General features: G+C 44.5%; 1 protein-coding gene across 1 annotated transcript in view; it reads right to left on the bottom strand.

Annotated features, from left to right (window-relative positions):
- Positions 1-26,438, bottom strand: part of LOC142601982 (exocyst complex component 3-like) — a 51,220-nt gene that overhangs the window by 23,143 nt on the left and 1,639 nt on the right. The window contains exon 2 of the mRNA XM_075753482.1: positions 497-823. Coding sequence (XP_075609597.1) covers positions 497-782 — 286 coding nt within the window. The 5' untranslated portion in view covers positions 783-823. The remainder of the gene's footprint in view (positions 1-496; positions 824-26,438) is intronic.

Raw genomic sequence — 26,438 nt, 5'->3', positions numbered from 1 at the left:
GAGGGAGGAATGTGACACAAAATGGAGAAGGGTTGATGCAAGGATCTTCAGCAAAGCACTGGGCAAGCTGCTCAGGACGGGTCTAGCAGCTGCACTCATCCTGCCTCAACACATGCAACACACAGGAAATGTTTACTTAGTACAATTAGCCTAGGTACGACCTACTTCTCCTTCCCTCTCTGTGGAAGAACAGCACACTCACACCCAACAGGGTGTGAATCACACGTACATCATCTTTCTTACAAGACACATCAGGAGTCTTTGCAGGGATAAAATAAGAATAGCAAAGAAAAATACTCATGATGCAACAGCAAAGTGAAATACACAGTTTTCCAGAGGAACAAGTGTAGAGTTCAGAAAGGACAAGAACTCAGGTGAAGGATGGTGATGAGGAAAGTGTAAGGCTAACTCCAGAAGCTAATGAAAACAAAAGCCTGCAGGGATGGGAGAGGCAGAAAAGGTCCAGGACTGGACACAGAGATAACTTCAAGCTTACCTGCAGGCATCTCGCCCTCCGCTTCCTTCCTACTGGTTGCCATCTTCAGCAAATTCCCAGCCACATCCTCACCACCAGCCTTCTCCTCTACTGCCTCTTTCCCACTAGCCACAGCCTTTAGCAATTTGCCCGCCATGGTTTTCAGTTTCCCTCTCCTCTTCGCTTCCTGCTTCTTCCTCTCCTCATGCGTGGCTTTGGGCAGCATCCTTGCATTGTCTCCGGCCATTTTCTCCCACTTGCCGCCTCTTCCCACGAAGGCTCCCCAGGAATACTTCGTCTTCCTCATGATCCCAGCAGATTCAGATGCTTTCTGTCCAAATGGGAATACTATCAGAAAAAAAAACGTTAGAAACACTACTATGCAAGGTGATCTTAGCAGCTGTCTGCCAAAGAAGGTATGTCTCCCAAAGAAGGTATTTCTCCCCAGATTATTTTTTTTTCATGTGGCTACAGGCTTCAGCTGCCTTCTAAGAAGTCTAACCTGGTTCTGCCCATGCTGAGTGAGGATATTTTTATAGGCTGCCAGCCCTCTGATGTAATCTCTCTCTCTTCTAGGAAAATAATGTCAAAAACCATATACACAATCTAACCACGAGCACTGGGGGAAAGCCAGTGGGATTTTCGACGTTTTCTAAATGACTAAACCATCCCTGCATGCTGCCAGTTATTTTGATGACAATCCTATCAGTTTAAGGGAGTTGATTATTAATAGTTCCTATGAAGCACACCTCACTTTCCACCCACACCATGCACCCCGGCTGCACCTGAGTTCTTCTTTGGCAAGGAGATCATGCCGGGATTTGGATCCAAATTTCTCCCCCCCGCCTCAGAAAGCCCAGGGTTAGCCAACAGGGAAGTCAAGCCCTGGAGAACAGGTGCTGGTTTTCATGTTTTAGCAGCACCATTCAGAGGAGATAAGAGCAATCTCAGCCTTCTGGATTGTGCAATATTCCAGCAACTATATACACTAGTATATATTATTTTATATTTATACACACATATATAAAAATGGCATAACATTACAGCAATCCACCACAAGTGTGTGTGTGTATATGCACATACATAGGTCTATTCACCAGCCAATGTTCACAGCAAAGAGAAAGGAGATGTATGTCCACTCAGTGCAAGGACCACATTAGTGAATCCAGGGCTGTCAAAGGTTCTGACCAGAAACCTCAGAACAAATTCCTACACAGACAATGTAATTTAACTCCAGGAGCTCATGTTTAAAATAGATTTTTAAAAAGTCCCTGTACTGCTGTGAGAAAGACACTACACTTGGAGATAAGTTGAAATGCTGTCCTTACCTCGCTCTCTTTGCTATATAGTTACAAACTAGTTTTTATTTCTCCATTCTGTTATTATAAAAATGAAATCAAGAACTTGAGAATTTTCATCAGCTGAGGACAGTCTTGTATTAGCCATTACAAGCTGTATTGATTCAAAACCATACACTATTCAAGAATGATTTTGGGGGGTATGAATTTAAGGGGCAATTTTTTCCACACAGCATCTAGATTAATCCAAATATGTGCATTCATTTTTCTGGGTTTAATGCCTGCAGTTTCTTCCAAGATTTTCTACATTTTCATGACAGTAAAATTCCACTAGTTTCCTACTTGGAAACCAAGTAAATGTTATGTTGTTCTGGCTCTTTTACTCTGTGCTTAATTCCACCAGCATGTTATCACAGAGCTGTTTGATTCATTAGTAACGATACGAAGGAGGAAATAAATACATTTCATTTGGAAGGACAAATAAAAATTCCAGCAGTGGTCATACATTTGAGCTGTTGCCAGTAGGAAATACTGAGGTTGCAAAATACAGTGTTTTCCCAGGTTGTGAAAAAAGTTGAAAAATTGAGAGGCTTTATGTACACTCTATTTTTACTTTAATTTTTAACTCATCATTAAAATGTTTCCTTTGGAATATTATAGCTGCATTATATATGAATACAAGACGGAGTGAGAGCATTAGTACTGAAGAGATGCATTCCAGGCATGCTGAAAGCCCTCAGCAATATTTTCCCATGAAAATTCCAACACAATGTGTTTATGTTTCACTTCATCAGCATTTTTCCAACAAGATTGGCTCTAACAAAAATAATTTCCCCAGACTTCTCTGTGGAAGGAAATTGGATGTCAAAGTGCCAGTCCTGCAGGCAAGATTCTCTGCAGTATACAGATTGTGAACATACTACAATTGCAGATCGTGCCCTAAACTGGGGCAACATGATATATGGGAATTGCTGTATTTTCCCAGAAAGCTTCTTTCAAGGGAATACAACATGAGCCTGTGGAAAGCGGGGAGTGACTGAGCAGAGATAGATAGCCTTCCTGAGGCTAGGACCATCTCTTGCTCCATGGCTCCACTCAATCAAAGCCATGGTAGATGTTCCCCAAGACGGGAGTGCCCTCAGGGCACTCTCCATCAGAGCACTGCAGCACCAACAAACCAGATGGCTCATCTGTTCTACCTTTACCTGGTTCACAAACCAGAGCGATGTGGTATAGGCAAAGCAGGCAGTTGCCTAGGGGAGCAGGCAGCTGTGAGCATCCTATGAAGGGACAGCAAGTTGGGGATGGCCTTTCTGACCGTGGGCACTGAGCCCCTGTCAGCAGCATGAGGTGGAGCCCCATCCCGCCTGCTGCAGTGGGAGCAGCCACCCTTTACCCACTCAGGATACCTCAGCCCACGATTACTTTCCAAAGGCAAGGGCTGAAGGATGGCGTCACTCAGCTGGAATGCACTGTACAAAAAGAGGACATGCCACAAAGGACCTGCCAAAAGGCCACCAGCAGCCTGCTTTTCTTTATCTACGTGCCTTAACAGCACATGTAGGGTGCACAGGTCTCTCCCGTCTGTCTCTAATGCTGTTTTACTGCTCAGGCCACAGTTCTGCATAGAATCATAGAACCATAGAAGGGTTTGGGTTGGAAGGGACCTCAAAGACCATCTAGTTCCAACTCCCCTGCAACGGGCAGGCACACCCTCCACTAGACCAGGTTGCCCAAAGCCTCATCCAACCTGGTCTTGAACACTTCCAGGGAGGGGGCATCCACAATTTCTCTGGGTAACCTGTTCCAGTGCCTCACCACCCTCATAGTGAAGTATTTCTTTCCTTATATTTGATCTAAATCTACCTTCTTTTAGTTTAAAGCCATTAGCCCTTGTCCTATCACTACACTCCCTGAGAAAGAGTCCTTCTCAACCTGAAACATGAGGATGATTTGAATCCACCTCTAGGAACATCCTCTACTGGAGTGCTTCCATGAATGGTTTTATGCTTAGACAAGCATAGCCCCCAGGGAACCTACACCTTTACAGTAGAGCTGAAAAGTGTCAAGATCAAACTGGAACAAAAGTCTTTCACCAAGCGTCAACATAATGCAAAGGGACTGTTTGCTGTCCAAAACCATTATTTTAAGCAGGGGAGTCAGGGCACTGCTACATCTCACCTTCCCCTTCCATGGGCTCCTGAGCTGCCCACCCTAGGGGAGTCCTTCCAAGCAGAAAGAAGAGCAGTAGGAAACCACAAGGACATACCACTGTAACAAGCGCAGTTCTGCTTCTGAACAATCTCCTTTGTCAGGTGTACCCAATGACCTTCTTCTTCCTCAAAAGTCACTTTTTGGAAGCCTGCCCCTCCAACTTCTCCTTCCTGGTGTTTCAATGCCTCTATTTATCCACCATGTGATGTTCTCTATTGGGGTCTTTCTCCTTTCTGCCCTGACCCTTGCTATGCTTACTGAAAAAGAGGAGCAATTTGTTTTCTGGAAACATCCCCAGCATTCAGGACTTTCCCCCATTGCCTGGAGCTCCTGGAAAAGCCCACAGCCTCCCCACATCACTGAGACTCTATCTTTCTATCTTGGAAAAACTGTAACTCCTTTGTCTTTGGGATCTTTCACTATACAAGCGAATATCTTGGATAAATTTTTATATTGTTTCTCTGTTGACTTAAAGCTTTATCTTGCTGCTTCCCATTTCTTTTGCCTATATAGATAAAATCTCTTCATAATAAGTGGACTGTGTGCCTGACTTCAACAATAGCTGTTTGGTCTGGATGCTAATCGGATGAAGTCAGACTATTAGCACTTCAAATGAAATGACTTTGCAAGAGTCCAATTACATTAATATTCCAGTTCCAGCAATGCAGTGATGCCCCTGCTTGCTTTGCAGGCACTCCACATGAACACAGTCAGGCATATACAATGGAAACTTTGTGCTCAGTAGCATCTGTTATATGAAATACACTTGAGTCCTAACAGGCAAGCTGGATTTGCAGTATCTGGAGAGAGAGAGCTTGGATTTTTTTTTTAACCTCCTTCTCTGTTTCCAGAACATGCTGGCACTCTCCACCACTCTGAACCAAAGGCATGAAAGATGGCAGAAAAGAACATTGATTGTGATGATAAAACATGCAGTTCATGGCACAGAAACATGGTGGTCCCCTAGGTTATAAATCCATGCAAAAGCACTCTGTGAAACTACGCTGTAGTCCGACAATGTGCTCCTCCACCCACACGCAGCATCTTTGATTTCATCAGCAACCAAAGAACAGCCAGTCCGTATTATAAGCAAGGTAGGCTTTTTGGAGAGAGAGAAAACAAACAAACAAATAAACAAAAAATACCTTCCCCTTCAGTTTGACATTGCAGCTGGCGTTGCCATGATGGTCATATGCAAGAGGTGACTTTGTTATTTGTGCAAAATTAGCTGTTTATCATTCTGTGGAAAGCTTATATTCTTATTTTCTAAGGATAACCCCGTTTCCTAAAGAAATGAGACAATGCAGCCACAGGGTGCGTGCATCTCTGTGCTCATCTGATCCCCTGCCCTAATGCACTTGAGTGGGTTTTAAGTCAGTTTTAACCAATTTTAAAGCAGTTTTAATCAAACTGACAGAGGGTGGCTGGCACAAAATAGTACATCCTCATACACTTCATGAAAATACATGACTGAGGAGGGACCTTCACTGCTCCTGCTGAGGAACAAAACACGGCATGAACTCAGCCTTTATTAGACATCAGAGACTCCACCCAGCAGCTCAATCTGAAGGTACACAGACATGGTTTCCTTGCCTCTGTTGCTCACCAAATTCCATTTACTCTGCAGCTAACCCGTGTGTGTGCGAGAGTAAATAAAGCAGCACAAATATTTAATACAAGCAACCTTTCCCACAGCAACAGTTGAAATTAAGCTGCTTCCCTATGGTGCCTCATCGCCCCAGGCTGCACGCCCTCACCTTCCCAACATCTGTGTCACCCCAAACAGGCAAAAGATCTGCAAGTCTGGAGCTAATTTGGAGCCACTGCTGCTGCCAGACGGCCATGGTTGGAGCAAAAGGGAAAGAAGGAACCTTATTCCTTTCTCTTACTGAGTGTGTTCACTTGAGTAGCTCTTCTTTGCTTAGCTGCTGATTTTCATGATGTCTTGCAGAATCATAGAATTATAGAATCATAGAATGGTTTGGGTTGGAAGGGACCTTAAAGACCACCTAGTTCCAACTCCCCTGCCATGGGCAGGGACACCCTCCACTAGACCAGGTTGCCCAAAGCCCCATTAAGTTAATCTGAGACTTCTCTCCTGCTCTCTCGATTTGTCTGAAACTGGAGGAATTCAGTTTATTAGGAGCAGACAGACAGATGGATTGACAGACAGACAGGCTGCATGGTCCCAGCAGTTTCAGAAACCATACTAAAGGCCTAAGAATAAGTTCCCCAAAGAACTGAATCCTGCCCCTTTCCCTGCCCTGAATACTGAAACAGAACACGTTTGGACTTGATGTACAATTTGTGCTGCCTCTGTTTTCCTCCTGATTGTGAGGACCCCATTCCAAAACTGACCTCAATTTTCACTTAATTAGTAACCTACTTTGCCGTTCCTTTGGAACATTTTTAGCTAGTTCCTGGGGATTTTGCCTAATTCTGGGGGTTTTTTTCAGAATGAAACAAGCATTGCTTTAAGGAAGATGTTTCCCCTTTTGACAACAACAACAGTAGTAGTAATAAGTAAATAAACCACAAAATCCCCAACATTTTAAAGATGAACTGTAGAAATCCAAGCAATAGGGATGTTCGAAGTAACCCTAAAAATCCCTGCATTAAAAATATTCTATTGATGTAGTAAGAATAAAGCAATACTTCCTGAAATAGCAGCTCAGTCTTCAGTAAAGAAACTGGGACCAAGCTGAGAATTTCCACTCCCTGATTTTGCCCTGCAGGCCTGCAGCAAGGACCAAGGATACTGTAGTCATCGCAACTTCCTTCTATTTTCCTTCAGCATCAGTGGAAGAGCAAGAAAAAATTATCCACCAGACAGAGTACATAGCACACAATACAGACTGGTTAAAAAAAAAAGAGTTTCTCCAGACCATAAAAATAGGTGGTTAGATTCAACCAAACACTGGGATAATAAAATATTTCAAAGCAAACTGCAGCCCTCAGTGTGGCACTGGCACCTGCAGCGACACGGGGAGAGGAGGGGGCCCACGGATCCGGGTCAGAGAGGGGACGGAGCTGATGGGCTCCATCTCCTCAACCCTGGTTTGGTAGAAGCCCTCCGCTGCTTGCTACAGGGTGGCCTGGGCAGGATGTAAAGTTTCTGTAGAGGTTTGAAGGCTTTTTATTTTCCATTTTCTCCATGGATAAGAAATTATCAGGGAAAGCAGCCGGCAAGGAAAACGTCAGGGCCACAGAGTGAGAGTGGCTGACCAAATCTGTGTTTGCCGAAGGCTTCAGGAGTCCTGCATGGGCAGCAGGTGAAGAACAGATACTGTCTGACCATATTCTCCTACCACATATACCTCTGTATAAACAATATATAGCTCATACCAAACTGCAAAGTATACTGCACCAAGAAAGGGTTTGAAGGACAGGCGACCCGGCCTCCCTGCCTCAAAAGAGATCAGGACAACACAAAGGAAAAATATCCCAGAAGTAGTTTTTCACACCTTATCTCCTATTAGTCAGGGTCCACCCTCGTTACTTCAGCGCTTGGAAAGCCCAAGTCCTGCATGGTCTCTTTGCAGCAGCTCAGGGAAGTGTTTTTGCCACAGAAACCACCGCAGTGCTATGGGCTGTCAGTCTGGTCACATCCCTAGAAAAGCAGCCACCCAGCAGCTTGGTTTCTAATCCTAAGAGCTACCTGAAGAGTTATCCAAGGAAGGCTCCAGGGGCAGGTCTGCCGGAGGAAAACCACAACTTAAATGCTGGTTGATATCCTTGGGTTGGAAAGAGCTTTTTTAAAAAATAAATTATGGATATTGTTTGCTGGGGTGGTAAAGAATGCATTACCTCAACCACCACCATCTCTTGTCAAGATGATTCAAGATTTTATCCAGAGGATTTTTTTCTTGAAAGCTCGTATTATGAATATTCCATCTCCATTTGGACAGACAAGCCTAAAATTCTTTTATTAGAGTCTTTTCATTTGGCTTAGATTGACAGGATTCCTCTGTGCATTTTTACATAGATTCTTTCCAGCAATAAAAACTTTAGCTTCAACTTTGCAGGAAACTTTCTACACACATCTGTACCCACAGCCCTGCATGGAGCAGCATATGCAGAGATTTGGGACCGAAAATCCACATTACATCATTTGCATGTTTTTCCTGCTGCCACAAGAGATAGGAGCTGGGCACATTTAAATATTAACTCAAGATCAAAACTCAACCATTTCTCCACTCAACATTCACAGTAGGTATCTCTGGCTACACACTAAGGCAGGAACACCCCACGCACCTGCACTGCCAAAGGAGTTGTTATATGGGATGGGACATACTTACAGCACAACTCAGGGCCTTTATCCTCATTGCTGAACACTCTGACACAGCAGACGGGTTATTTAGGAGAGGAGGTGAGAGAAAAGAGATCAGCTTTTGTATAGACACACAAATAAATCACATTTTCAGAAACACTCAGCACCTAGCATCTCCCGTTGTCACTTCTGGACAGTCTAGTAAGAACTCCATTCCCACCCCACAGTGAGCAGGGAACTGGTTTGGCAACTAGCCCTGGTAAAGCTCAGGATATCAAAGAAGATGCCATGTCACACTGTAAAAAGGTCAGTTTTAAAAGATTTTTGCAATCTCTAAACACTGGAGCCAGCTAGCTACAGTGAGGGGGTTGCTAGAGCAAGAGGAACCCAAAAGGGTCCTAGGAGACAGCTAATCATCCCCTGAAAGTGTTTCAGAAAAATACCCTGGGGAGGAACTCTGCATGAACACAAAGAGAAGCACTGAATTTTTATCAGCATGAGCTCAGGAGGAACAAAGCAGGCCTCCCAAATACATGGTGATAAAACATTTACATTGCACCACTGCGTTTTCCAAAACCAGAAAAGCATTTAGAGAAGGAATGGCACTAGAAAATTCAGCACTGCTACATGATGTGGAAGCTCTCTGAGAGTCTTCAACATTTTCTGATCCATTCTTCTCTTACAGGAATGAAAGAAATACCGACACAGCACAAGGCGGGCAAAATGTGGGGGGGAGGCATCAGATACAGGCAAGGAAAAGGAAAGGGAAGAGTATTTGTAATGCATTCCTCTGCTGCCAGTATCAGGATGTATCTCATCTTTCTGTTGCTTCCCACTTCTCAGCAAAGTGGAGGGAGCACTATATAAAGATTCAGAGACCGAGAGCTGCACAGCACTGACTGTCAGCACGTTGGCTGTGTTCCTCTGCCGCCTTCATCACAACCACCCTGCCGGCATTCATCACTCGCAGCAAGTTTTTCCCTGCAAAGGAGAAAGATGTGGTCCTTAAGCAACCAAAATTAGGTAATTTATAAGGATGTTTCTAAATCATCAAGCAAAATAAAAAAGGAAGCAGGCTTTTTTCTTTTCCCCACTGTGAACAAGCAGGTTATCTGTACTGTTAGGACCTTAGATCGCCAGCACAAGTTATTTACTGGCCATCAAGAGCCGAGACTCTCAATTAATAGAAGAGCATTAAGGCCACATTCCAACAAAAGATCTAATTACTATTTCTTTTCATTTCCAAGAGAATATTCAGCCTCTTAGCTGTACACATCTGTTTAGTGAGCAGGAAACAGTGGTGTGGAGTGGTGTCTGTATGCTCCATGGCTACATGACGACAAATGGAGCGTTACTGGAGTCAATAACGTCTGAAAATCGCACAAACTGCAAACCAATTTAGTATAGCTGATCTTGACACAGCACAGAATTGTTGGATTGAAAGACAGCTGCCTTGGAGCTTGTTTGTTTGAATGAATGGGCGTTCAATGGTATTTTCTGCACCAGGTTTTAATGGGGAGCTTCCGAGCCCAATAATGGTTACATGTTCACTGAGGTCTCCTTGGCTGTTACCACACTCTTCTCAGTTACCTTAGAAGGGCAAAATGGGTAAAATGGCAGCAAAATGTAAGTTTTCATGCTCCTGTTTTACATCAAGAAGACAGACAACTGCACTGATTTTGTTGATGAGGATAAGAAGATGTATTGGGCACTGCCTAGCCCTGATTCCTACTAACCTTACCCATTTAGGTCTACACAAAGGGAAAGCCAAAGAGCTGTAAAATATCTTCTGGATCAAAATGGCTATGGATCCCACTTCGTACAAGTGGGACCTGAGTCCTTCATGTCTGCAGTCACCTCCCCTCGCTCTTTGCATGTGTAAATACAACTAAGAAAAAGCACGTTAACATTTTCTTTCCTCTTGCTGCCCAGTCTTGGGTGGTTGTCACATGCAGAGAAATCAAGAACTCCAAGCTGGACTGTAGTCTTACACAAAATACATCATAACACAACAGATCTGCTGTGGTACAACTAGTTCCAAGAAGAAGCAGATGCACCTTGTGATATTAATTTATTCTAATATTTTTTGAAGGGAAGAGATGGGGAGAGATATTGATATGTATGGCAGGTACTGACTGATATTTAAAACCTTTGGCATTACCATATGCGCCTGGAAATAACTGCCAGTGCTATTATTTGCTGTCATTGATGACAGCATGTAAATGACTACCTAATCTGCATATACAATTAAATAATTAGATGCCATATGTAAGAGCAGTTATTTATAGGTGTGGAATCAGAGAAAAAATTTAAGCCCCATCTTTATAATGTATCATCTCACGAATTAGATCCTCTTGAACATAGGTACAGATCTCCATTATTGAGTGTCCCACCTTAGGTTAAAAAAATAAATGTAAAAATCACAATGAATATTTCATATCATTGATTTTCCCCTGTGACGCACCGAATGCCTGCATCTAGCCCGCTGGCAGGAAGCTATAGTTGCTGTCCACAAAATGCCTGTGAACTTTCAGAGCTCATTATGAACAAAACAAGCCAGGAAAAAACCCCGTCCTGCTGAAGGCCTGTCCACTGCGTTCAATGAAGGCTTGATCTATTCTTACGAACAGCTGACCTAGATTCTCTGCCTGAATGAGAGCATTTCCCAGCATCGAGGCTGTTCAGAGAGTCAGAAATGCACATATTGCTTATCATGAGAGAGGGGAAAAAATATATAATCTTAAGGGAAAGCGATGGCATCCGTTAGTTGTAAAAAACACTTTATCCATATCCACACAAAGCACTTCCTGACACACTTCTGCTCTCATTTCAGGGTCTGGAAAGGACTGCAGCCCTCATCTCACCACCGGTGGCAGGCCAGGCAGCCATGGTTCCATGGAGAGGCTGAGATGTGCCAAAGCCGTGGAGGACATGACCGCACAGCGGGGTGGCCAGCTTGCCGCTCCTGAGCCACCCGCGGCTTTCTGGCAGCTCGGAGGCAGCTCCTGGCCCTGGGCTGCCAGCAGCGAGGCTGTGCTGGATCAAGGACTGCTGGTTCACGTCACACCAAGAGGAAATAAGCCAGTGAGGTCTGCTGAGCTCTACACCGCCGGGTCGCAATGGGATCCAGATGCGGGCATAGCGCATATCCATCACCCCTGGGAAGCTATAGGGAGGCCTTGACAAGGCAATGCCATATCCTATTGATGGACATTTCTCCATCTGCCAGTTCTGCAAGAGATGGAAAGCACATCCTGTGGCTCTCGGCAATGTAACGATGGTGGTATGTGGCTCAGAGGGACAGAAAGGCTGGTCAGCCCCGGACTAAGGATCTCTGAGACCTTTGCTTCCTACCTCTGCTACTGATCCATTTTGTCCACAATCACATTCCTCATCTCCCCGAGATCCTAGCAGGCCCCTCCATGAGCTGGGCCCAGTAACCTTTCATATTAACCAATGATTCTCACCAGAATGGTGTTCAGGGGACCCTGAAGGTGTCCATCACTGTGAGGGATGCCAGCTTGATGCCAGCCCTTGATGGCTGCTGTCACTGCTGTCACTGACACTGAGCTCCCCACAGGGAGCAGGTCCAGGTCCAGGCCAGCACCCAAGGAGCATCTCCCCAGGTGGGATGAGATGGAGCTGGCAGGCAGGAGTAAGACACTCTCAGGCCCATCAAGTAAAGCTCCCACCCCAGGACTATGCTGCAGTGCTGGCCACAGGGACAAGGACAAGAGCAGAGATCGAGTCCTTGGGGTGGGCAGGAGCTGGGTAGTCAAGGGAGGTTTCCTTCAATACCAAAATGTTTTGATCTGCCTCACAGATGGAGACAGAAAGCTAAATTCACATACTTATATTCAGGTCCTCTGATCACAGAGAGATTCTGCCCTTTCTCCAGACACATGCCAGAATGAGTCTACAGAAGAGGACTTCTGCTCACGCAGACCCTCACTGACTGCATCACACAGGCGCAACCCACACGTCCAGCCCACACAGAGGGTAAACGACTGCTGCGGGCCATGCTGCCAGCGAGCATCCCCCCTTCCCCTCTTCCCTGAAACCTCCAGAGGGGACGTCAAGAGGAGAATGTAAAATCTAATTAACCACCTCTCAATTCAGATCTGGTTCAGCAAAAGCAAATACCACATCAGGCAATCGGGTTTTCCTCACCAAGTTATTCTTTGCATGTGGGCAACATGCAAACTAGGTCAGTATTATTCCTACCGAAACACTCGCTATGGGTGTTATTTTTAGAAAACCATGTGATTGTCTGACTTTTATTTATGAGAGCACAGACAGATCCACTGTATATTTTCCTGTCTGTCTTGTTTGGAGTGGTTTGGTTTTTTAGTTCTTTGGGTGGGTTACAGAGATCTCAGGCCCCTTTTTTAAAAAGCGAAGTCAGACTCAACCAAGAGACCTTGCAGGTCAACGAAACAAAGCACATGCAGCCATGAGCAAACCAAAGCAGACAAGAGCACGAGGAGGCTGTGAAAAGGCAACAGAGTGATGCAGGGAACAAGGGACAAGGATATGGAGCAGAAAATTGCCAGGGGCTTATGGGAGGTGGGGAATCAGGCAGAGTTTGAAGGATGATAGAAAACACTGCAATTAGATCTTCATAACTGCTGCAAGTGTAGACCCAAGATCTCAGCAGCTAGACATAAGTTAGCAGAAGAGCCAAGTTCAGCAACAGAAAACTTGTCCAGAGATTCAAGTTTATTTTCTGAGACCTCCTCTTATCTCCTTGGCACAAACAAATCAACTCGAGGCAACAAAATCCTGTACCAGCTTTTCATTCAGCAGATCAGTGGTCACAACCCCAATCGAGATCCATCGGACAACCAAGCCAGGGTGGATCCCCTCAAGGGGGACAGGGGCCCTATGACTGGGACCTAACACGGACCCTCCGTGTCCAGGTCTCTACCTGCCTGGTTTTCATCTGGCCTGCCTGGGGAATCCAGAGTCTTTGCCCAGTGCGTGAGTTAACAGGCAATTCAAGTTCTGGGGATGTGAATCCTTTTACTAACTTTGCATGGCCAGTGTGAAGAAGTCTACATCTCTGCTGATAATCCAGACTGCTTTTATAAGCAGAAAAAAGGCCCGGGCATAGGCAGTGCCCTGCCTCTCAAGCGAATGCAGATGTCTGAAACAGGCCAGTCAAGCAGCATACCAGTACTGCCTAATTCTCTCCATCAACAGAAAGAATTCAGAATGAGTAGCCTGGATGTCGATGTATGTATTTCAGAGCAGATGAATCGTGGCTTAAATTTCCGGAAATTAACCACCAAAAAATGTGTCAGAAACTAGTCCCTAGGCCCACAGGTCTTCTGACTTTCCACTAACATGAAAAAATTCAGATGTATACCATCCGTGAGGGCACACGGTCAGTTGTATGGCTGATGAGTCCTGTGCCTTTTTGGGTTGCATATCTGGCAACAGCCTCAGCAAAAGTTGCTTGCTGCACCTGGCTCCTCTTGACAAGAGGGGGGCTCCACACGGGAATCCTGCTTGCCCACCTTCCCAGGACACCATCACTAGCCCAGGGTTTCTGCACAGCTGGGAGACACTGCTGGCTCTTGGCTTTAAAATTGTGCAAGCAACATCAGATTTTGCTGCTGAGAGGATGACGACAGGCTGCTCCTGCCATGGCGGAAAATGAAGGGGCTGACCTGGCTGGGAGGGCCTGGTGCTTGCTGACACTTTTTCTGCCTCTGCCCAGGAACCGGGGCCCTTTGGGGGTCCCAATTGCCTCTTTGGCAGACACTCAAATTTGGAAAAGCTGTTTTCACCTGTCCTTTCTAACTGATTTCAAGCCCTGGAGCCCCCACCCCAGGCAGCCTGCCTCCCTGAGCTAATTGCTGGAACTATCTAGGTGACTCCCCCAAAAAAGAAACAAAAACTTCAAAAGAAACAACACAGGCAGAAAGACAACTGGACAACATCCAACTCATCTTCCAATCCACAAATAACATTTCTTTCTCCAGCAAAGACCACGCTGTCACAAAGCATTAGGAATGCACTGCAGATAAAGATACACAAGCTACATCCTCCACGCAGGGCAGGCAATTGTAGATCTTCCTGCAAATGGAAACAGTACAAATGAACAGAGACAGGCAGACTTCTGGCTAGGTCATCTTATAGCTTGGGAACTCAGCTCTGTGTTTCAGGGGTGGCGAGTGAAAATCGCATACAGGGATGCACATCGGTGTTTTAAGAACATGGGACACATCGTGCAAACTTGCTAAAATGGCCTAGGTGATACAAGCTGGCTGGAGGATTAGCCATGCTTTGCTGTGTCATCATCTAATGCTGCTACACCATGGGATGCTAACATTGCTCCCAGGAAAACCAGTGGTTTGGGATAAACATCATGAAGATGGCTTCTTACACCCCAAACTTTCCACTTTCACTTTCTGTCCCTCGCATTAGACTCGTACATGGGTTACTTCTGCTACTTACCACCTGCAACACATGGCATGTGATGTTGCACTGAATTTTCTTTTTTGGGATCAATTCATACAAAAATAAAATGGACTTTATCAGTCAGTGACACATGCATTCTCTATCTTATTGTTAAAAGCAGCAAACTAATACTGCCTTGAAAAAGAACGAAAGGCAGCAATTATTCACTGCACTCAGTAGCAAAAACTGCTTTGCAGACTTTTCAGTTACCCTCCTGAAATTACGCAGTTAGTTGGTGGTGCCAGATTCCCAGTTATCTCAGAGCCTTTTGTAACAACAACAAACAATAGCTTCTTCATTTATCAGGCTTCCCATAAGAGGAAGAACTCGTGTTACAAAGGAAGGGCAACATAATCGTGCCTTAATACCTCAAGGTACAGGGGGACTTTCACAAGTCCCTTAGAAATTTCAGTATACACAACACCTAGGAGAGTTACGAGCGGCTCAAGGAAAACAGACTGATCTCGGTAACAGAAGAAGTACTAATGAGTACAGGACAATAGGCGCAGGTGGGCAGGCAAACAAAAAGCAGAACAAAAGGAGAACTGTAACAGGAGCCAGGTTATCAGCTGTCCTGTAACAAGCGAGCTGCTGCAGGCCTGCTCTGTTGCCCACCAGCACCATGCACTGTGTCACCGAAGCCATGGAGCCACCCCAGAAGCTGAAGCCGTCTCAGAGGTGAGAAATGCATCTCCTCTGTTTCTGCTAATCAGAAAGCACAAGTCCTCTTCTCCTTTAACCAAAGCACTGTTCTTCTCACTGCTACGTTTCCTCACGGACAACATGCGTGCGTCATTCCAGTGCAAAGCTGCTCTGAGAACAGATTCAGGGTCACATCAGGCTGGCACACGCAAGACAGTCCTGAATTCCCTCATTCTTTAAACGTCTTTTTTTTTTTTTTAACAAGCATGAAATGAAGACTTTGTGTCTTTTTCAGGGAGGGTAATGTTTTATTTAAGATGGCCTGCTAGCACCATGAATTTTACATGACAGAAGCTCCATCCCACAACATCCTTAAACCTCTCCTCGTTAGTCAGCAGGGCTCTGATCCTTCAGCCTGGAGATGTGGCACTTCCCACTAGGAGCTGACTGGTGTTGTTCACCAGCACATCCCTTTTCCCTACCGACCACCACTGAAACACAGCATGCCCTGAAGCATCACCTTAGAGACCTTCCCGGGAGACAGATCTGCTGCATCAGCTCCCCATCCCAATGCTTCCCACAGAATTACACACACACACAGGCTGTTTGGAGATACACAGATGTAAGCAGAGGGTGGGCAGGTCTAGTGGAGCATCCTGTCTGCTGCAAGGCCTCTGGAGGTTGCAGATAAGCAAACACAGGCAAGGGCAATGCTAAGGGCATAAATACGCAAGCAAAACAAGACAGGCAGCAGATCAGACATAACTTCCCACAATTTTGGGTCTAGTGCAGGAGTCTGTTGATGTCTGTGGAGCTATGCCTGGTAGTAAGTGTTCAGAAAGGCCAGCTTTCACAGCAAACCAACCATATTCAACTCTCAATTAGCCATGGAAGATTAACTGGGTTGGCAATTAACCAGACACTTCCTCCCCATAGCAACCATGGCTACACCACCATGCCGCTGCACATGTAACACAGGGTGCACAAGCCTCTTGGACCCCAGCAGGTCAAAGCCATCCCCACTCAGCACAGAAAAGAGCAGGCTTGTTACAAGCCTCTCAAAGGTAGAAGACCTGAATACATTCTTATCCCCTAACTAACATATAGCCTGTACTAGCCAGGGTCTGGTTTTATCTAGGTTACCCTATCCCACATTGTCTTCGAGGGCTGAAAGCTGACAATATCTAAGCAAACCAGCCAATGCTAAAACAAGAACATGCTGCATAGCCTGCAAAAGCTGTCCAAAGCATTAGGCAGCTGGTGTGCTGACACCGTTGCCTATGTGCTGAGTAATGATGTCTCACTGTTTCTTTGTGCTCCCCTACCCAGCTCTTTCCATCTGTTGTTCCTTGCCTTCCACTTGGATTGTACGCTGTTCAAAGCAAAGCTTTCTGTTAGCACCTAGGAGATAATCTGTGCCAGGGCACCACAAAATCAGTCTGATCAATTCACGTGAATAATTAGTGAATTGGAGTTGACATTGTTCAGGAATGTGCATGTGAATGGATTAAGCATGGTGTGTCTGGATGGAAAACGTGACTCAGAAGTGTTACTAACATTATTCTTTCTCATGTCCATAAACCTAAGAAATGGAGGAGTGGGTAGAAAAAGACAGAAAGGCAGAGACAGCAGGCTGGCAAGCAAGCACCTCTCAAATACAAATGCACTAGAAGACTGGTACACGGATCAGATGCTGAGAAGAGCTGAGCATTTGCAACTCCTACACACATTTCCATTTCTTCTTTTACAGCTGTTAACTTTGCATGCTTCTCCATTTTGGTTTTGCTTCACCTTTCACATACACAGACCAAGACTTGAATCTTATCTTCATATATCTCAGTGACTTAGTGGCATATCATGCGCACGCACAGCTACACCCACAGGTCAAGGCATCCCTTCGCTACCTTCTGTACATGATGATAGTGCAACTACGCCGGTCACCAGGACAACAGTCACAGCCTGTCAAACTGATAAGAAGTTGGTCAGCTGGGTTCATGCTCTGAGAGGGAGCAAGACCGAGGCAATAAATGTAATACACAGCAGTGAACTGCAAATGGCATTTGGTTTTCCCCTTAGGGAGTTGGAAGGAGAACGAACATGAGAACAACAAAGAAAGAACAAGGTCTGACGAGAAGAGGCTTGGCTGTTTAACTTTTAAAGCTCCACAGTTAATGGGAAATGGGAAAGATTCAATTAAGACACAGGATTGGAGCTCAAAACATGGAGCTTATCTCAGCCTTCCCATGCAAAGGGAGAGGTTTTGAGCCCACATAGTCCCAAATTTCCAAAAGCAACCAAAGCTACTGTCATGTCAGTGGGCTCAGAGGTTGTTCCTGCTGGATGCCAAAGCAAGAGGTAACTAAAAGAAACAAGCACTCCAGGCATTCCTTGTTGCTAGAAGTGCCTCTCGCTAACAGCAGCCAGGACTGCTAAAGGACTGTACTACTTCATGCCAACACCCAAGGGCCTGAACCCACCACAGGAGGAGGAAGCTACCTCTTCCACAAACCAGTCCCACCAAGCAGAACTGAGCTGAATCCAGAGTTGGGGCGCGTCACTCAGGAAAACTATTTTGCCAAACAGGCATTTGGTAGATATGGAGGTCAAATCGTAAATCCAATCTTTTGAATGCTGCCGAAATTCAGAGAAACATGGAACCGGTATCTCTCATGTTCAGTCTCAGGGTTTCAAGGCCCACTGTCCAACCATTTTGCCAGTGCAGAAAAAGATATGAAAGACAGTCTGAAAAGAAAACCAGTCGCAACTGGAAGTCAAGTCCATTTTATCATGTTATCTAAAGCCCATGGGTGGGGGGGAGGTGGTGTTACAGACAGAATTTACCGAAGTGATAAAGTCTTGTCAGAACAAGAAGGGATTCTGCATATCCAGGTGAAGTCCAAGAACTCTGATAAGACCATCCCTCGCAAAACCAGTAAGAAATGCTGTTCTGTCTACTCATGGACACAGCAGGGTTTCTGCCAGAACAAGACTTGCACCAGCTATGTTGAAAACAAGGTCTGGAAATGCAGGTCACACTGGTCAAGCTCTAATCTAAATGGAAAGAGGGGAGCAATACAAATACTGTCATGTTGTATGACGTGGGATCAGAAACCTACAGCAGCCAGTGCTGAAGGGGTGATAGTTAAAGGTCTCCTCCCCACCTCTGCTTCCCACTCCTTCCTAGAGACAGAGGAAGAACTCCAGTCTCTTTCTCCTGTCTCCCAGCTGTGATTCAGCAGTGAATTCTCTTTTTAGAAAGGTGCCCCAGCATTAAGACTCTCTATCCCTTAGCCTGCACGTTAGGGAGAAGGGAACTGCTAAGCCAGCTGTACAAATATCTCTCCGTGGCTGGGGCTGAGATACACACAGTTGTCCAACATATTCAAGGTCTTTCCGAGCAAAACAAAGCAATGCCAAGAAACAGAAAAATGTCATCAAGGCCATGTAGGTGGGTTGTTCTGCATTTGTTCTGCATCTCAGTCAAAACAGGCAGGCATAATGCAGAGAGACAAGAGGCCTTTCTCAGCAAGCAGTGTGGCACGCACTCCTGGGTCACCTCAGGTGGCTGTCTGTCTGTCTGCACAGTCCCCTTTCCCATTTTGATTGTAGCTGCATCCTTTCTGTATCAAGATGTGGACAGTTAATGCACACTCACCTTTGCCTCCAGCTACAAGCTGTTTCTGCTTAGCTAATGTTTTTCTTGGCAGGCTTGGCCAGGCAAGCCAGAGTTCAGTTTGCACCCCGATCAGCTGAAGCACAGATGACCGGCTCTGGGAAATGCTGTGGAAATATGGCCAAAACGAACTGAAATCACTTACATGGAGCTGCAAATTGCTCTGTGTTGGTACTCGGCCAGTTTGATTCTGGCCCATGACTGGGCGTCCAGCCACAGCCAAAGGACAAATCCAAATAAACAAACCAGGAGTTTTTTTTAGGGACGTATTATGAAGAGATTTTCAAAGCAGGATTTAAGAACAGAATCCTATCTGTCCTTAATGCCTTAGCATGGACTGTGCACAATGACAGTCCCTCTAAAAAGCTTTAAACACAGTTCGTGTAAGTGGGAAATGGGCAAGGCATAAGATGCAGGACAAAAGTTAAGACATATAGGGCTTTTCCCAGCTCTGGCACAGCTTTCCCATGCAAGTGATGCATGCCAAGCTTTCAAGAGCGAATGACCGAAGCTTAGCTGCTCCTGAGTAAAGGTTTAAGAATTTGACTTCATTTTATCTGAGATTTTTATTAACTTGTTGAGAAGCAGCCATTAGTCAGCACTCCTTGAAAGAGGTATGGGATACCCAGGGCTAAGAACTCTCCTTTGATTCACTTGTTCTCACTAGCAGGTTTTTTTGAAGAATATATTGCACAGCCTCTTGTGCAATAACCCTGTGCAGAGTCCATGGATGTAGGGAGATGGACCTCCCCAACACTGATCATGGCTTCCAAAGATCTCTCAGCAGAAATACATAGGTTGGAATCACTATGGCAAACACAACACTGTTTGCAGATCTGGAGCACAGTAAGTAAACAGGCAAAAATCAGGCAAATCTGCCACGATCCAAAGTAAGTTACAGAGCTGCCTCTTTAAGACCTTTGCTAGGCTAAGAGAAGACATTACAGAGTGGTTTACTCCATAGCAGGGGATAAGGAGGTTTGTGCTGACTCTCAAGCAACCTAGCTAGCAGGCTGTGACTTGGCAGCCCGCCGCAACTTTGCCCGCTTCCCTGCTGCTCCAGGAATTGAGCAAGCTGTGAGCGATCTGCCCACACACGTCACAGCATATGCCACCCCATGCACTAGAATTAGCACACTGCCGGACAAGGTGCAGGGGCCAAGTCGTTCACCCTCCTGCCCACCCGAACGTTTTGGAGGGCTCAGGACTCTCTGCAGAGGAAACGGTGGGACTCCCTCACATCTGCGAGGGGAAACATTTCAGGCTTCATCTGGATGACTCAGCTGTTCACTGCAAATCTCTGTGGGAGCAGCAGTGGCAGAGAGATACACAATTTGTTATCTATAAAATGAAAAGAAGTTTTATCAAACGTGTACTAGTAAACATCCTCCAGAGCACATGGACTCGCACAGAGACTTAGCCTCACAGAAGATAGACTAAACTATCAAAACCCCTTGTTGCAGGACTCTTTGTCTCAGTGCACTAGCAAAAAAAAAAATTCAGGGAAATAAAAGTCTTCTTTATCCACAGTAGGTGCTACTAATCGAAAGAACTGGATATCTACAAAATAAAAATAACCATTTATAAGCATCCATGTTTGAAAACAGAAGTATTATATCTATATGGCATAATCAGGGGTAAGTACACAAAGCCATTACCAGAAAAGACATCCCAGAAGTAGTCTCTGAGTTAAACCAGCCCATTATCTACTGGTATAAAATGGTGGATCCCCATGGGCTTGAATGAACTTACAAGCATTTACATATGACCTTCGAGATCCTACCTGCACACACACACCCTCCCTAACTTCATCTAGAACAGAGAATTCATCCATCACCTAGTCATCCATTAATCTGTTGACTGTGCACACAATCAGAAATGAGAGGAGCTGTGTATTTATTACAGATTTCTGAATAAGTCATGCCCAATATCTAAGACAAACAATACATTAAACCCTAAAGAACCCTTTGAAAGCTTTTTGCCTGCTGGAGACAACAATGAAAAAGTAACATGATAGAAAGGGAACAGTAAATCATTCATGAGAATGATTAAAAACAAACTGCAGGTGAGGTGCAGCAAAACAACACTGAAAACAGCCAGTGTGTTCTTCCTGAGTATCTCATCTTTTAGAAAGTGGAGTGTTTGTGAGCAACTTTAGGAAGTCCTACTCTGTTTTCTTGAGTGCAGAGAAGACGTACCAGATGATAGAAAATCCATGAAGAACTGCACAACCACAAGTTACAGCTTATTCAGATGTCCCGTGTCTACATCAGGCACTGAAGCAAAAATGCTACTGTGCTTAAAATTACTTGTGCAAATAAGGCTTAACTTAACAAAAAGGCATGTTAAGGACACTAGTGAAAGAAGTATAAATTAGACTCCCAAGGGTTGAATAACGCTTTACACCAGTGATCTCACTTACATGCACATGATCATTTTGGAATCCTAAAATCAATTTCTGGAAGAGTTACAGTGCCAAAAAGTTCACAGCTACCACCTAGTGTAATCCAGCTGTTGGTACCATAGTTTCCCAGATGAGTGTGGTAGCCACAAATCATGTTATTGGTATTTATTGTAGATCCCTTCAGCTCTATGACAATATCTGTTTCAGGAAAGATCGTTTCCTAAAACTATCTCAAGTAAAAAGCTCAAAAAAAAAAAAAAATCAATGCGGACAGGATTTGCTTCTTAAAAAGTCTTAAAATAACATCCTTGAGCTTCAAGGCAAAATTCAGCCTCCATTGCGCATTTGAGCATGCATTGACCCAACTGTGTGTCTTAAGGCCTTTCAAAGACTGATTTTGAAAACAGTTCAAGGCAGTGATAACCTTGTAAAAAAGTTCTGCCTTCAGTGTGTATTCTGGGTTCTTCTCAAAAAGGAAAACCTACATTACATGAATAAAAGCATGCTAGACTTTACAGTCAACACCATGTTTGACCTGGATTCACATTCAAGGGTATTTTTAGCCTCATTTCTTAAAGAAGCAAGATTTATGCAATCGTGGGGTTTGTATCTGTGTGTGTGTGCAGCTGCCTGTCTCTTCAGCCTCATCCACCTGTTCCTGAACCCAGTGGGTAATTAATTCCAACCACACTGACATTCAGGTACATAAGGCATGGGTAGATGGCTACAGTGAGATGTTATTAGTGCTTCCAGCTTTTATTAGCCATCACAGAATCCCCATAGACCAAAACCAGGCTTAATTCATTACCCCACTCTTGGAACCCATGCATGTTATCAGCTATTTTAAGATTGCTACTAGTCTATGTAATATCCTAAGCGTACATAACACTTCGCATGTGCAACGCACAGGACAAAGTTTCAGCCTCTATTTTCTTATTTTAAGTACAACTCTTTTTTTTTTTTTTTTCCCCAGTTTGGCAAATAATTTACTTTAGTAATATAAATATTTGAGCTGCAAACCACCAGAGCATTCAAAGACTTTGGCACTGTGTCACAGTCATGTATTATTTGCTTCATTACAAAAGGTAATCCCTGTATTTTTATTAAGAAGCCCGCAACAGCTGTACTCAAGCTCAAGGCAAAACATACCAAACAAGTAGCAAATTCTGAATTACAACCTACAAATTCAACATTATCCATTACAAAACCTGTAGTGCCCTGCAAAATACCTTCCACATTGCAAGAGAGGCAACTCTGTAAGGGATATAAAATCAGACTTCGGAGACAAAACTTTTTCTGCCATATGCCTGTCTCTCTGTTTCCATATATACGGCTCTGCCCTCCCAGCCAAGCAGCACCTTCAAAGGTTTAGATCTGGAGAATACGAAGATTCACCTCTGCCTTCAAAACAGACTTTTCCTTTGCTTTCAGCACAAGCTTCGGGGGTACCTTCTCCTCTACTAGATCTGCCAGCAGAAGCACAAGCGTAATCTCTAGCTGGGCCTCAGTAGTGCCTGTAAACCCCAACTCTCCCCGCAATGCCCTCATATTATTTTAATGCAAAGAAACTCCTCCAAGCTCAAATGAGCAGAAGAGAAGAGCAAAACATGCTGTAACCTGCAGTGCAGACCCCTAGAAACTAGCTCAGCAGCCACATGTTTCTGCCCACGGGAGCAGGGCTTTGAGAGCACACAAGATCTCCATGGTCTCCCCAGACTGGGAGGAGGTTCTGGACAGAGGGTCTCAAAACCAGGGGCTACCACACCTTCCTCTTAGGAAAAGCCAATAGGTAACTCTAAGCACTCATTACTCTTTTTTACTACTTAGAGTTAACATCTGCTGGGAAATTAATACTGATAATCACAGCACTGGTTGCCAGACCATCAGAAGCCAAAGAAAAAGGATGAGAGAGGATGTGTATGTAGAGGTGTTGGCAAAGCACAACAGCTGCAGAGGACCCGAGCAATTTCTTTAATGAAATGGAAATGAAAGCGTAAATCGCTAAAATGATACTGGAAGAGAAATTTAACTTAACACACAAGCAGACTGATTTTGATGTCTGAAGCCTGGCTATGACAAGTAGCAGGGAAATGTAAATGTAGCGGTTGCTAATGGGCATAATGAACAGGCAGGCAGCTTTGACAGCATGTTCTCAGCTGGAAGCGATATTCCCCAGGGACTCCTTATCTTCCACATCCACTTCTTTCAGCAATCATATAAATGTAGCAGGCAGATTTGCCAACCACAAGTATGCAACTGCTGGATAAAGCTAGTGGTTGCCAGTTAGGCCCACAGCCAAAGCTGCTACCTGGACAAACTGGGGAAACCTGGCTCCTCCGATTCCTATCACCAACACTTCCACCTACTGCTGAGACACACAGAGAAAAGACAGCTCTGCAAACCAGGAGCATCCCTCTTTCACAGACCTCCAAACTGTGCTGTTGCTGAATTCACCTCCTGATTGAACTTCCACCCCATCTGCACTCTTCATTCATTTCTGTGAGTTTGCTTTTGTTTATTTGCCTCTTTAAACACAGCCAGCCTAGTTTTATTTGCTCAAAAGGATGTTTTATTTTGTCCTTTCATCCAAACAACTACTGCCTGTGAAATTCCCAGCAGAGTCCTCCCACAGACAAAGAACCAGCCAAGTGCAATGCCAAAGGTAAAGGTACACTATTGAAAAATCACCAGCACAGGAGAAAACACCACACAAAGCAAATCTACATGTTCCTGTTAAAAAATAAATACCATGATGAAAATCCATGGTATCCTAGCAAACACAGTGAGACCACTCAAATGGCCATTGAGTACATGCAGCCTGATAGCCCAAACACCCGCTTTTCTAATGCATTGCTGAAGACGTGCACTGCTTAAACTTCAGCAATGCACATGACAGCCTTCAGCCCTTCTCTGAGCCCATGTGGATGGGTATTACTCAGCTGTTCAGGAAGCTTGCTAATTCTTCCAGATGTACCAGTTGGCCTAAGATACGTTACTGTTATTATTTTGGAAAGGGTATTCCAGCAAACACACATCCAGACAGAGCCAGGATACTCTCTGCCCACCTTAGTCTTACGGAAGCCAAAGAGACAACAGGCCCATTAGATTTGATGATGCGCTGGGAAGCCACTCCCTACTCTTTTAAAATGCAACATGGCGAATGTACTTCATGCTGGATATAGTGTTGGTAGAGCCGGGCAGTGCTGCCTTTGCAGATGACCCCGTGTGCGGGACTCATATTGGGCAGCACCAACGGGAGAGCCAGGCCCAGCATCCCCTTAGCACTGCTCCCCTGCCCAGCCAGCCTATATTCACCCCCACATTGCGTCCTGACAGGAAACCCTGGGGTATAGAAAAAGCATCCTTTTCCCCTAACATTTACAGCTATCAAACACTAGTTTATATGCTGCAGAGCAAGCTGGTTGCTTCTCCTTGCTGAGGTGCCTCCCTTTTACAGGCAGACACTCGCTGGGAGAGGGAGGGCAGGAGGGAGCCTCATCATGACTATTGAGACGGTAACAACAGATTTGGGGCAGAGCCTGCCTCATGCTCTCAGTTGAACACTGAGCCCTTTCAGGGCACTCAGACCCAAACACTAGCTGGCACGTTTTAGCATTTCTATGTAGTAATAGAAGCAACAAAAATAATTACCATAAATAATGGCTATATGTGTATCTATCATACACTTCCTCTCCTTTTTTTTGTCTCTTAACTAATTCCTGAACTACTAATAGCTAACAAGAATGATAAAGTTACAGAGCATGGAAAAGAAGGTATTTCACAAAGTGAGTCTCCCCAAGATGAACAGTGAGCTGCCAGACAGCAATGAATGTCAAGCTCCTGAACAGCAAAATCAGAATTAACCTCTGCCCTTGCTACTGATCAATGTCTAGTGTCAATCCCGACGGATTTTGGACTCATGCTTCCCCAAAGCTTGCATATTCAAACCTGGCATGTAAATAATTAAACTTTCTCTACACATTTCCAAGATAGGAAGAAGAAAGTCTATTGCTATTCAGGGTTCAGTGTAACTACACATAATCTTGGCTCTCCTTCCGTCTCCTGAAATGACTGAAATTACAGCCAAAGCCATGAAGACAGCACGACAAGGAATCACTTACTCAGCTGCTGAGGGTTCCTGCCCGCACTGGACAGAATAACAGCTCTGAGCCAGACACTGGGAGATAACATGTACAGCTTACAGCACAGAAAAAAACAATCCTCAAGGCCAAGGTTACCAAGTGGGTATTGAAGTATGGCCAAGCACATCACTGATAGATGACAAACTTGCTGAAGAATAAACTGCAGACAGGACATAAAGTCGTCTATCAGAGAATATAAACAGACATGATTACAACGCCCATTTTTGAAGATTTAAATTTTAAATATAGACCTGTATTAAGGTTTTCAATAGAATTTTGATTTTGCTGCATTACCAGAGGCATTGACTCTGCTATTTTTAATAAAAACTAAGGCAACATAGAACAAACTTGAATTGTTCAAGGCTGAACTGAACAGTAATAAAGTATTCTTGTGATAAGGAAATGCACCCTAAGATCCACTGTGGAAAACTTCCTATTCTCAGACACAAATCCACCTCCAAAACCTCACTTACTAGTGCCATTTAAAATGTCGTAACTACAAGAATCCACAATTTTAGTCTGCTTTGTATAATCCAGGAGAATGTCATATGACTTCATCTGCATGGGACCTGCTTTTTGCAGAAGGAATACTATCTTAAAAGGTAACTCTTTAACTTAATGATGTCAATTTATATACTATATATATATATTTATAAAAATCCTTCTTTATGCTACTAATCATAACTGTTCAGAGTTATTCCTTATGTCAAATAGCACCAAATCCAGGGGCTCTTTTCCGTTTTGCTGCTCAATAAAGTGGTGTTGGCAGCAGTCTGCTTTAACACTTGTAATTTATTAACCTCATAGGTGTTGTAGCATGGAACTATAGCCACTGGCTGGAGGCATTTAGCAAGT

This window comes from Balearica regulorum, chromosome 5 (genome assembly GCF_011004875.1).
Source record: "Balearica regulorum gibbericeps isolate bBalReg1 chromosome 5, bBalReg1.pri, whole genome shotgun sequence".
Classification (NCBI taxonomy): domain Eukaryota; kingdom Metazoa; phylum Chordata; class Aves; order Gruiformes; family Gruidae; genus Balearica; species Balearica regulorum.
The sequence above is the reverse complement of the archived record's forward strand: the minus strand, read 5'-3'. Positions and strand labels throughout refer to the sequence as shown.